Source organism: Haliotis asinina, chromosome 15, assembly GCF_037392515.1.
Source record: "Haliotis asinina isolate JCU_RB_2024 chromosome 15, JCU_Hal_asi_v2, whole genome shotgun sequence".
NCBI lineage: Eukaryota > Metazoa > Mollusca > Gastropoda > Lepetellida > Haliotidae > Haliotis > Haliotis asinina.
Window position 1 is genome coordinate 27,839,544 of NC_090294.1, and position 14,283 is coordinate 27,853,826.

General features: G+C 39.8%; 1 protein-coding gene across 1 annotated transcript in view; it reads right to left on the minus strand.

The window, feature by feature from the left end:
* LOC137266125 (protein mono-ADP-ribosyltransferase PARP14-like) overlaps positions 1–12,697 on the minus strand; it is a 31,522-nt gene extending 18,825 nt beyond the window's left edge. Inside the window, exons 1-6 of the mRNA XM_067801620.1 lie at positions 12,564–12,697; positions 5,426–7,845; positions 4,909–5,073; positions 3,872–4,126; positions 2,631–2,879; positions 161–442 (exon numbers count right to left, since the gene is read on the minus strand). Coding sequence (XP_067657721.1) covers positions 161–442; positions 2,631–2,879; positions 3,872–4,126; positions 4,909–5,073; positions 5,426–7,829 — 3,355 coding nt within the window. The 5' untranslated portion in view covers positions 7,830–7,845; positions 12,564–12,697. The remainder of the gene's footprint in view (positions 1–160; positions 443–2,630; positions 2,880–3,871; positions 4,127–4,908; positions 5,074–5,425; positions 7,846–12,563) is intronic.
* Between the last annotated feature and the right edge of the window lie 1,586 nt (positions 12,698–14,283).

Below are 14,283 nucleotides of genomic sequence, written 5' to 3' on the forward strand. Positions count from 1 at the left end.
GACTCGTTCCATGATTTACAAAATGGCTGACTGGTGTCATGACAACCATGTTTATAGTTACTTATGTATCAAGTGCATAAGGTTAGAATAATGTGGCTGTTTGCCTTAAGAGTGTTCGGTTTAAATGGATATGCATTATATGCAGTTTAAAAATTCTTACCTTCTTCGGTCTCAAATGTTATATAGATAACACCCATCTTGTCATTCCGTTCCAGATCAGTTGTCGGTCCTCCACCTGATTTACGTTTGTTCTCAAAGTACAATGCAATTGAGTCGTCAGAAGCATTTTTATCGTAGCCTCGTATCTCAATAGTGGTGGCTGGCTCTTTTTCTTCTTCATCTGCATCGTATTGTCCATCTAGTTCCTCCAGTCCTGCCTTCACTACCGTCATGGTCATGCCTCCAACAGCATGGCTACTCTTCTTCAAAACTCGATCTGCCACTGAAATAATGGAAACATAAATAAGCCAGTGGTTCTGAAATGAGGCACATTTCGGTATTCTCTTGTGAGTGAGTATGATTTAACGCGCTTTTAGCTCAATTCCAGTAATATCACGGCTAGGGATACCGGAAATGGGCTTGACACATTGCACCCTGTGAGGAATTGAACTCGGTCCTTCGGCGTGATAAGCGAGCGTTTTAACCAGGACACCCACTGTCCAGTATTCTCTTGTGACCCTCATAAGCAAGGATGCATTGGTCTGAGCATTGAAATCAAGAACTGCCTCCGGTTAACTTCGTATCTTAGTTATTTTACTATAAATGTGTTTGTTGTAAGTTAGGAGTGTTTGATTTGGCTTAATGCTGCATTCAGTATTATTCCATTTACAAGGCGGCAGTCTGTAAATAATCGAGTCTGGACCAGACAATCCAGAGATCAACAGCATGAGCATCGATCTATGAAACTGGGATACGGCGACATGTGTCAAAACCTGGCTGTCACCTCTTACCACAAGCATAGGTTACTGAAGGTCAGTTCAAACCCGGATCTTCACGGGTCTCTTGTCAAAGTGAAAAAAAGCCATACGTTTGATATTGAAATAAAGCTACTGTTTAAGTTTTTACGTTAAAATATGTGATGTCTGTTTTATGATCAACATCATGGGCATCAGTCTATGTAATTGGGTATTCTCAGTTTAATGGTGCAACATCGGAAACAGATACTAGATAACAAATATATGACAAAAATGCGATGAAACAGCTAATTATCAAAATGTATTCCAGAAGAAGAAAAAAAGCAAAATAAACTGAGTTTGTTATTTGTTTTGACAGGACGGTTCGAGCCAGTCTTTAGGCTTTCCAACTAGACGCCCTATATAATTCAGTCGACCAAAGAAGCAACTTAATTAGAGCGCGGTGTTTACAGTGATTGCCTGCGACTGATATAATAATGAGTAAATATGTTGTAGTTTCTGCTGTTGATACATTCTTCTATTGTATGATATGTACACTATGCATTACTAAGATACTCACCTCTTGATCGATCACTGTTTTGAAAGGTGAGTATGGTTTTACGCCGCTATTAGCAGTATTCCAGCAACATCAGGGGACACCAGAAATGGGCATCAAACATTGTATCGAATCAAACCCGGGTCTTCGGTCAGACGAACGTACGCTTTAAGCCCAACGAACCCCGTTTTGAAAAGACGGATTCAATATAGAATAGATACGAGGTTAACAAGATTCTGATGTCATGTGTATACAGGCAAACATGGTTGTGCCGAACGTACTGTTGTCTCAGAGGAAAAGCACGGTTCCTGCCTGTTCAACATGTATTCATCACTACTTAAACTCTGACTGAAAGAGGAGCGGTGGGGTAGCATAGCGGTTAAAGCGTTCGCTTGTCACGCTGAAGACTTGTTCGATTCCCCACATGGGTACAATGTGTGAAGCCCATTTCTGGTGTCCCCTGCCGTGATATAGTTAAAAGCAGTGTACAACCAAACTTACTGAATAATCGGTCTCTTTTGTCACAGTAGACGTTTTCTCTCTGGAAGTCATTCTCCAGTCCCAAACATATACTTCCGGAACAGATTTGCTCTGATCAGTCCATCGGCGGAGACTGGGTGAGCTGAACCGTGAATAAGGCACAGTATTTACATTGGCAGGTTCATTTTTCACAGTGTTCAGCTGTATATCCCATATCAAATCAGTCCTATTTGTACGTGATATAGGTTTCAGTCTAAGAAAATATGTTCAGAGTGAGCGAGCGAGTCAGTGTGTGGGCTTTTAGCATTCTTCCTGCAATATGAGATTCACTCATTGCGTAAGTGAGTGAGTTAAGATCTATAGTCACATCGGCAATATTTCGTGACCTAGTGGTAAATGCAGAATACATATTTATAATACATGTATTATAATATGTAAAACCCTGTCAAGGAAGGACAGTAAAACTGCTAGAGTATCACAAAATGATTTAAAACTAGCAAGCAAATATCTTCAAACGAAGAAAACTATTTTTGGACAAAACGATATAAAACTGCACAATGTGAGGAATCGAACCCGTGCCTTTAATTTGACAAGCGGACGCTTTAGACACTTGACTACCCCACCGCCGCTATGGCTTCCAGGGTCTTGATTTGAGATTATAAGGACATTAACTTCCAAAATTCATCACAGTGGACATTTACCTTCTTGCTCATGGAATGTGATGTATATGACACCATTTTCTCTTTGGTACTTTTCAATCTCTCCACCGCCGGACCTTTTCTTGGATTCGAAGTACATCTGTATCATTTCACAATCGGCTTCTGCATCAATCCCTGTGATTGCGACAGCCTTCGGAGACCAGTTTGATTTTGTCCTTGGACCCTCGAGTGTCACAATCAGACGACAATCTTCAAACTTGTGATCCTTCTTTGCTGCAACGTCCTGGGCAGCTAGTTGTAAAATAACATAAATTAAAGAAATAACATCAAAGCCTATAACATGGCACCTTAACATCTTTGTCTATAACATCACCTTGAAGGAAGCGCCTTTTGATCAAATGAGACATTTTAAGAATGGGGCTTTTAGACATCATCAAACTATTTGATGTTATTTTTTTAGATTCATACCGAATGGTGTAAATACTTAAGACATCGATTCCAATATGGCTGGAGACAATCCAGGGATCAAGAGTATGAGCATCGATCTACGCAATTGGGATACGATGACCAAGTCAGAGAGTCCGGTCACCTGATCCCACTAGTCGCATGGGGTGCTGAAGACCAGTTCTAGCCCGGACCATCACGGGTGATTGCAATAGGAGCAATACTTTATAATGGAGAAGAAGCAGATGGAGCACATCATGGTTTGATTTGTACTTCCATGTCCCATTTGTACTTCCTACATCTGTTTAACGCTGTCAAATTCTTACCGTCAAAGTCTAAAACACTTTTGGTGTGTGTCGGGAATGTGCTTCCATAGTGTGTGAATAGAGTTACGCCGCTTTTAGCAATATTTCAACAATATAAATGCGCGGGACACCAAAGATGGGCTTCACACATTGTACACACACGCGAATCGACCCCGGCCCAGGTCGTGGCAAACGGACGCTTTAACCACAAGGTACCCCACTGCCGGTGCTTCTATAAGAAACCCATAAATCTGTGAACAAATCCCATTTGTGTTACAATACGCCATCATATATAGCTGGAACATTGCTATGATTGGCGTTAAACAACACGTTGTGTCAGATTTCTAACGTCAAGAATTTTCATTGACATATGTACAACAGTTTGTACACGACTTTCACTAGAATTTGGATTTTCTTCACACAATTCAAGGCTAAAACGGGTATTCTGTATCCTGTTTTATTTGATCCGTAAATTGAAAATATGCCCGATCCCCAAAACTCGACACTGGACAGTTACAGACATCAGCTACATACCTCCTTCCTTCTCATATTTGATGTACAACACATCCTTCTTCGGTGAAAACCACGCTTCGCTGATGCTCCCTCCTCGCGAGCGCTTGTTTTCAAAGTACATCTCCAGAGTGTCTTTAGTCATCGTTGGCGGGAACCCTGTTACTGCTATGGTGTTGTTGTCCAACTCAGAAGGAACCTCGTCAGGATTGTACAGAGACACCATCAGAATGCGACGACTGCATACGTGGTCCTTCCTCTCGGCTACTCGCCTTGCAACTAAACAATGCTCAGTTTTATCAGTGTCCAAATAACAGAAGAGGAGAGGGCAACGTCGACTGGCTTTCAAGGGAAAATCAACCTGATATGACATATGTATGATAAGTCAATATTTGATGTAAGAAAGTATTATCACATATACCACTCCCGAAAAATAATCCTCAGTGAGTGACTTTAACTAGCCATACATATTATAGGAACATGACGCATATTCTGAGTGTATGAACTTGGGAATGAAATGGACTTTCAATGTCAGTAAGAATTTCAAGAAGACTTTTTAATGACATCAAGCAGTGAAGATAGACGTCACTGCCATCACTTGTCGAACTGAAGTATATAAATTATTTAAACAATCATGCAAAGTAAGTAAATAAGGAGCGACGACATGAACGATTGAGCAGTTCAGTGAAACAGGTACAAATACTTGGGTCATTTAAAACATGTTTTTCATGTAATGTATTGATGAATTTAAACTCCCACAATGTCGAGTTTAGCAAAGATCAAACTGACAGTATTACACACCTTTGGCGAAAGGAGTGACAAAACTGGAATTATTTTAGAATGTTGATATATTTTCTTCAATTCCCAAGTTGTCAGTGTTTCGAAGCCAACAATGTTAATTTCGTAAGGTAGTTGTTCTTCAGTCATATACTGAAATATGCCATCGCAATGGGTACATTATTTTGGGTTTGGGAAAATAAATTGTCTCGCAATATTCCTGCCTGTTATGTAAAATGTGTTTAAAAATATACGAAATATAAAAAAAATTATTACATCATTACCTTCCTCACTCTCGTAAGTGATGTAAGCTGCATTCTTCTCCTTGTCCCTCTTAATCTGGCCTTGAATTTCCCCTCCTCCCGATCGCTTGCTTTCGAAGTACATCTCCAGGATATCATCTGTCAAATCTGGATCAGTTCCTTCAACAAGGATGGTCTTGAGAGGCTCTGAAAGATTAAGAGAAAAAAACAGTAAAACTCCTATAGATAAAATAGCATTGTATTGTTTTCAACTCGCTTTCATTCATTCGTTTAGTCACTGCCAAGTAGTGCTAAGCATTCACGTTTATCCATAACGGGAAGTTGTCGAAATTATATTAAAAGTTTACTGAAATAATATCATAACGACATACTGAACAAATTAATGGCAGAGCTGATATTTTGTAAGATATTACAGGTATATACTCCGTTATATAAATCCTTTTGGTAGAATTCATTTTGATTAATATAACTTACTTTCATGGGTCAAAATCATTTATTTCGATTTACTTCATTACACTGGACGAGGAAATACTAGTACCTTTTTGCTTCTTATCATTTGAGTGTTCATTCATACAGTCATCCTGTTGAGCAGCGGGGCCAGGTTGCAGAGCGTGTTGTTGGCTAGTGAACGACTGCTGCGGCTGCTGTTGTCGTAGGAACGGTTGATGTTGTCTGTAATGTTCTTGATGCTGTTGTTGATTATGTAGCTGTTGAGGTGGAGGAAACATACAAGATGGTTGGCCATAGTACTGCGGATAACCCTCCAAGTCAGCTGGATTAGGAGCCCCATATGGCGGGGGTGGTTGTGTAGGGTATCCCGTGTTTGGGTCAATGATTGGTCGTTGGTGCCTTGCCTGGAGAGGATATTCATACGGTGGGTTTTGCATATGAGGAAACCTGTGAATTTGATAACCCGCATCATGAGTTCCAGGAAACTTTCCTGGTCCATATCCAGCTTCGTTCTGATGTCCTTGTACGTTTGAATGCACATCAGGGTAGCTATACATATTTCCTACTGAAGGGACATCGGACTGGACATTTGCTTGACCTTGGCAACACTGTGAAGGGATGTTGCCATGTTGGTACTGACCTTGTAGTTCAGGCGGCACTGGACCAGTATTGGTTCGCTGGTAAGGAGCAGTTGAAGGATCATTTTGAAATTCATACATTCGTTGCCGTGGAATGTACCCAGACTGTTGTGATAATCCAGGTGGCCCACCTGGGGGTACTTCATAGTTTCTTTTGCCCTGTTCATACTGAACAGCATCATGCGTGTGCTGAAAATGTGTATGTGGTGTCTGTTCCGGAAGTTCTTCTTCAGCCATATACCATTCCTCTTTTTCATCTTCTTGGCTTTCATAAACATTCTGGTGCGGTGGCTCAAAACGGTTTTGAGGTCCTACATCGTGACGTTCACGTACATGACTTTCAGCATCAGTGTCGGGAACATGTAATGGTGGATGTATTGGATTGTTAGATGTTCCATAATTCTGTCCGAAGCTGTCATCACATTCAATATCTGCCTTGTTACATTCTTCCTCCTTATCGGGATTCGAGGATACATGACTGTAGTTATTATTATCATTTTTGGAAGGACGATCTTGGTTATTCTCAAAGGCATCTGAGCCTGCCTCTCTTTGAGGACTGTGCAGTGGACCTTTGAGCCCATATGAGTCATTATCATTGTCAACATGCTTGTGGTAATAATCTGGTTCATTTGTATTGGTATCTGTGTTCGTCTGCCTCTCTGAGCCGGCCAGTGGATTATGAGGCCCATACAAATCATCATCACTGTCATCATTCTTGAGGGATATCGTTGGTTTATTTGTATCGTCGTCTGTGTTGGCCTCTTTCTGAGGAGTGACCAATGGATTCGGAGATCCAAACAATTCAGCATCATTGTCATCATACTTGAGGGGCCTCACTGGTTCATTTATACTGTCGTCTGTGTTGGTCTCTCTCTGAGGAGTGGCCAATGGATTCGAGGATCCAAACAATTCAGCATCATTGTCGTCATTCTTGTGGGATCTCACTGGTTCATTTATACTGTCGTCTGTGTTGGTCTCTCTCTGAGGAGTGACCAATGGATTCGAGGATCCAAACAATTCAGCGTCATTGTCGTCATTCTTGCGGGACCTCACTGGTTGGTTTGTACTGTTGTCTGTGTTGGCCTCTCTCTGAGGAGTGGCCAATGGTTTCGGGGATCCAAACAATTCAGCATGACTGTCATCATACTTGTGGGGTTCATCTGTACCGTCCTTTGTGTACGTCTCTCCCTGATGAGAGTCCAGATCAGCATCGCTATCGTCATGGCTGCCGGAACTATCTCCTTCGCTGTCACTATGGGCATCTGTATTTGTGGACCTCTGGTAACTGATTGCTTCTTCGTTGACATTCCCACCTGGGATTATTCTGTCACTTCTTTTATCTGTGAATGTAACTTCACTTCTAATATCCAAATCTTGAAAACCGTCTCCACCCATGTGCCCAAGTGACATGTCAGTCCTGCTGATATCGACCCAACTTTCAAGGGAACTATCGCCCAAATCTGTCTCCAAGTGTGGACGTGCCTCCCCGCTGTCATTATGGAACGATGAGACGTCTTCAAGTACTTTTACAGCCTTAGGCTGTTGTGAAATTGAATCCTTATCTTTGCTATTAGGAGGAACCCTGTGGTTTTCTATATCCAGTGTATCGTTGCGTGTCACAGCAGACAGATCAGTATTAATTTCTGATCCTGTTCCCCGTGTTTGGTTACCACTTTGAACATCGATTTGTGAACCAGGAACCTGGTCATCGTTTGGCTCGGGTTGCCTTTCTAGGCTACTGTGAGCGTCCTGTTCTTTCTTATATTGATATGTCGTTTCTGTTTTACCATTAGAACCCTCTTCAGTCGGCTCAGGGGATAATACTTCATCCACATATTCGTCAGAACAATCCATCTTCTACAACATTGGGCTGTAATGAAATAAATGCAACAATCATAACAATTCATGTATCTCACATTTGGCATGTTGTAATATTAGTTCAAACAGGTAATATTAATGTATGCAGGCCATCGATATTGATCTCTGGATTGTCTTGTTCAGAGTGGATCATTTACAGATTTCCGCAATATTGGGATACCATTACTGAGCGTACGGATGCACGAAATCTGTGATTGTCATAAAAACGAAAAAACCCAGCTATTTCTATACAAAAAATCAGTATCTCCATCTCTAATGGTGTACGCATTCACGACTGTGTAAGGCCATAAGAGACCGCGTGAGGAGTAGTGAGTGAAATTTGTTTTACGCCTCAGTCAGCGATACTCCATCTTTACGGCGGAGGTCTGTAAATAATCGAGTCTGGACCAGGCAATTCAGTGATCAACAACATGAGCACTGATCTGCTTAACTGGAAATCGATGACATATGTCCACCAAGTCAGTAACCCTGACCTCTCGATCCCGTTAGTGGCCTCTTACAACTAGCACAGTCGCCTTTTTTGGCAAGCGTGGGTTGCTGAAGGCCTGTTCTAACCCTGCTCTTAACAGGCGCGTGAGGAGTAACCACAAGAGTGATTGCTAAACTGTATGCCGTGGTAGTTCTGTCCCCAATGTATAGAGATTTGACGTGAGAAACTGGTATTTAAGCAACTGGCATGACTTAATTCCTATCCCTCTGATCCCTAAGCATTGTCAAAAGGAGTCGTGGTCGTAGTAGACGTGAAAAACATTGATGATAAGGGACAGATCCTGATTAGTAACAAGAACAGCTCTGAGTAGGTGTTCAACATTAGGCCAACCTTTGAAAGTTTTAAGCAGTTTACCAAGAGTCGTAGCAAATCTTTGGACGGCATTGAGAAGTAGAATGTCAACTTATTCATTGTGAATAACACGACGTTTCGGAGTGAGTGCTTGCTCCGTCATCAGGTCAGACCTTGTGATATTCACAATTAAGAAACTGACATCCATAAATCTTGTTTTTTGTAAAGAAGAGTAGTAGCCTTCCTTCCTTCCTGAAGAGGTTCTTGAGAAGAGACCGGGGTAGAACAGGCCTTCAGCAACCCATGCTTGTCATAAAGGGCGACGGTGCTTGTCGTAAGTGGCGACTAACGGGATCGGGTGGTCAGGCTCGCTGACTTGACACATTTTCATCGGTTCCCAATTGCGCAGATCGATGCTCATGTTGTTGATCACTGGATTGTCCCTTCAAGACTCGATTATATACAGACAGCCGCCATATACCTGGACTATTGTTGAGTGTAAAAGTGCGGCGTAAAACTAAACTCACTCACTCACTCTTGAGAAGACTTTAGAAATCAGTGAATATGTAAGACGAATATATGAATGGCAACTTCTTCTTTATTATATAACATGATGTTTCTTGGCTACGTCTTGTCCCTTCTTCGGGTGCTAAAGACAGGTGTAGAAACATATTTTATATGTTGTATGATAATCAATGAATGAGTGGAATCTGTCAAATCTGGCTGTTTGTTCGTAATCCGACTACTCTGTTAGTTCGTAGTCCGACTACTCTCTAAGTCCTAGCAAAATTGTTCTAAATTTATTACGAAAGTGTGCTTTATGATATGGACTCCGTCAATTACGGATTACAGACTAAAAGAACAATGCTTTGTAATCCGGAGGCTGATGACTAAAGCAACAGTCCCAACAATCAACATGTGCGACCCATGCTTTGTGATCCAGACATAGCTGACTAAAACAACGGTCAGTTGAATAAACATCTCTGTCACTTCAGTTCAAAATGGCTAATGACATTGCATTACGTGGAAATTTACAGAGACAGAAGCAATTCGTGTTAAAAGAAAAAAACAAACAAAAAAGAACGATTCATTTCGTTGGTTGTTAAGGAATCCCTAACAAGGGGAGGTAACTCATTGGACAGGACTGCTTTACAATCCAGCCATATGACATCTCTGGCTTCCTGTAAATCGTGTATATATAGTATGTTTCTTCATGGCATGGCTTCACTGAAATTTGCATGCCAGTTTTGATCATCTTGACCGATGAATGAGTGAGAGAGAGTTTAGTTTTACGCCCCTTTTGGCAATATTCCAGCAATATCACGGCGGGGGACACAAGAAATGGGCTTAACACATTGTACCCATCGAACCCGGTCATTCGGCGTGACGAGCGAACACTTTAACCACTAGGCTACCACACTGCCCCTTAGAAAATATGAATAAAGGTCAGCGGTATTTACTCAATTGCAACCGATCAAATTATCTTGCCAACGAATGAAAACAACTGGGCGTCTAATGGGGACACATTTCAACCATATCGTATCAGACAAAAACATTAATCAGGGGTTGAAGAATTCATTCATTCATTCATTCATTCCATATCAGATATCTATACTAATTGTCGCATGAAACATATCAAGTTGTTAACTCCAATCCCACTGATCTCAATACATAAAGCACTGTGAAGAGGCGTCATAGTTGTAATAGATGTGGCTTCGATATTCTATATTTCGACGAGTAAACATTAGTGTTAATAAAGAATTATATCATTTCCAGATGCAACACTTTAACAAAACACTAAGGAGATCGTAAGTCACTAACACGAAGATAAAAGTATGAAAATGTACACACAATAAACAATATGTCCCTGGTGTATACAAACTATATATACCACGGATGAAAATGAAAGTATGAAAATTTGCACACAGTGAACAGAATATCCCTGGTACATACACGCTATTATATATTCCACAGATACAAATGTACACATAATGAAAAGAATGTCTCTGGTGTATACAAACTATAATACATTCCACAGATGACGACGAAAGTATGAAAATGTACACATAATGAACAACATGTCTTGGTGTATACAAACTATAATATATTCCACAGATGACGAAAAAAGTATGAAAATGTACACATAATGAACAACATGTCTCTGGTGTATACAAACTATAATATATTCCACAGATGACGATAAAAGTATGAAAATGTACACATAATGAAAAGAATGTCTCTGGTGTATACAAACTATAATACATTCCACAGATGACGATAAAAGTATGAAAATGTACACATAATGAACAACATGTCTTGGTGTATACAAACTATAATACATTCCACAGATGACGATAAAAGTATGAAAATGTACACATAATGAACAACATGTCTTGGTGTATACAAACTATAATACATTCCACAGATGACGATAAAAGTATGAAAATGTACACATAATGAACAACATGTCTTGGTGTATACAAACTATAATACATTCCACAGATGACGATAAAAGTATGAAAATGTACACATAATGAACAACATGTCTTGGTGTATACAAACTATAATATATTCCACAGATGAAAATGAAAGTATGAAAATGTCCACACAATGAATAGAATGTCCCTGGTGTATGCAAACTATGATATATTCCACAGGTGATGATAAAGTATGAAACTGTACACACAACTGAAAAGAATATCGCTGGTATCACCGCTATAATAAAGTCCACGGATGAAGATAAAAAGTATCAAAATGTACACATAATGAACCCTATGTATCAGGAGTTTAAAAGACTCAAGATATAGAATCAATGAAACTCAGTGTAAAATATTCTTATATGTTCTAACGTCTCAGTCGGAATGTTTTGAGAAAGGAAATTGAAAACATCAACACCAGTGAACAATCAGTCTGGATTATCTCCCATGGTGTGCAATGTACGTACACTAGCAATGAAAACATTCGTCTTGCCATAAACAAACCACGGACAGTTGACAGAGAGATAACCCTTGAATATGCCTCCACAACCACTGGATATGCCTAGATTACCCCTGAATATGCCGAGGTAAAGCCTGAATATGCCCATAATATTGGCTAATGACTGCATTGTGATCAAAGCATTAAACGACAGGCATATCGCGAACGTACACAGTGCGCGTTACTTCCCTTGAATGACACATGATCGAGTACAAAGTGTATAGCCTCTAGTTTTCTTTCAGAGGGTAAACAACCCATAGCCAGACTGACACAGCATTCTATATTTAGTCATATATCCTATCAGTGACACTTACTCATGATCATAAAACTGCAAAACGATATATGGTTCATTTTGTGCAAGAAGAATAAGGACGCGACACAATTATTGCATTTCATGACCCCGACTTTGCCACTGACAAGTGGTTTACAACAAGCCTTTTCTCAACTATAAAAAAGTAACAAACCTAAATTGAATATCATATAAATGTAAAACCGATATATGCATTACCACTGAACTTTAGTGGCATTATTTTAAAAACGAAAGTAGGAACTATCGCCATTTGCAAATGTGTGTGTTCATACACGTACCATTATATATAGTTGTCTCCAAGAACCTGAAGTATATTATTCACATAACACATTCGTCATAGATTGGTTTTAATGTTTTCTTCTATTAAATGTAAGTGGTACTTTGCTGTAATAATTTCCTATTTCAACAAAGGAAGACGCCAATAGACGTATATCTCTATATATGCCATTACGCATATGTCTCGAGGTCTCTGGTTTATTGGTCACATATTTTGCAAATGATTTACATTCAGCTAAGCAGTTATGAAATACATGTTGTTATTTCTGCGCAATTAGGGTCTTAATATTGAGCATTGATCACTGACGTGAGTCCATTGTGTAAATAAACACAAATTTCTTTGCAACGAAAATCTGTGGGACGTTACCTTTTCTGGCATATCCAGTAGGAAGGAAAATGTGTCCTTGACACTAGAAATGGGTAAACGGTGCTCTACCACCCCTCCGGTCTTTGTGAATATAACATATAGGTGGATCAGCTTCCAGAATCGAAAGTGATAGTAGACACGATAAACCAATCAGAAGAGTGAGTATTTTTAGCGAGGGGAAAACCAGTGACTTCTGAGTGATAAACTTTTCAGCTTGCCCCGGGATAACACGACTTGTTTACAGAAAGGGACGGGTGTTGGCGACAGAAGTACATTCTAAGTCAAATCAGTCTCTCAAACTGTGGTTTATATCACACAGTTGATTAATATTTCTATTAATTCTTAAACTACTTGAAATAGTGTCTGTGTTAAATGTTTATATGTGTGTGTACAAATATATAATTCTGTAAAAACACCAACTGTATGTCAAATGCATAGGTTTGTCAGATGCATCTCATATGTATTTATCAAATGTATATCATAAACATTTGTCAGATTCATGCAACATTCACCCGCAGGAGCAAGAATTAGCTCTGGGACCTCATGTAAAGAATAAAAAAGATGTTGTCCATAAGCGTGTCATGCTTTCATGCATGTAACATGTATTAGCCAGAGGTATTCCATATGTATTGTCCGAAACATGCCACATGTTTTGTCCGATGCATGCCATAGGTATTAGCCAGAGGTATTCCATATGTATTGTCCGAAACATGCCACATGTTTTGTCCGATGCATGCCATAGGTATTAGCCAGAGGTATTCCATGTGTATTGTCTGAAACATGCCACATGTTTTGTCAGATGCATGCCATAGGTATTAGCCAGAGGTATTCCATATGTATTGTCTGAAACATGCCACATGTTTTGTCCGATGCATGCCATAGGTATTAGCCTGAGGTATTCCATATGTATTGTCTGAAACATGTCACATATTTTGTCCGATGCATGCCATAGGTATTAGCCAGAGGTATTCCATATGTATTGTCTGAAACATGCCACATGCTTTGTCCGATGCATGCCATAGGTATTAGCCAGAGGTATTCCATATGTATTGTCTGAAACATGTCACATATTTTGTCAGATGCATGCCATAGGTATTAGCCAGAGGTATTCCATATGTATTGTCTGAAACATGCCACATATTTTATCAGATGCATGCCATAGGTATTAGCCAGAGGTATTCCATATGTATTGTCTGAAACATGCCACATGCTTTGTCCGATGCATGCCATAGGTATTAGCCAGAGGTATTCCATATGTATTGTCTGAAACATGCCACATATTTTGTCAGATGCATGCCATAGGTATTAGCCAGAGGTATTCAACGTGTATTGTCAGAGGCATGCCACATGTATTAGTTAGAAGCATGTCATATGTATTATTCAGATGTATATCATGTGCATTTTAAGATGCATGTGATATGCATTTGCCTTATGTATGCCATATCAATGTCACATACATGCCAGATGCATTTGTCACATACATGCCACAATTTTCTTTTCTAAGACATGCCATTTATATTTGCCAGAGGCATATGCCACAAAAAATTCCTAATACATGCTACATGCATTTGTGATCAGATCCATGCCACGTCTCTCTGTTGAATAACATGAAGTTATGATTTGGAAGGCTGCATATATACCATATGCCTGCCATGTATCAGTGCCATGTGGATTTTGGTTCACACCATATGTAATTGTGAGACGTTCTTTAAACTTCAGT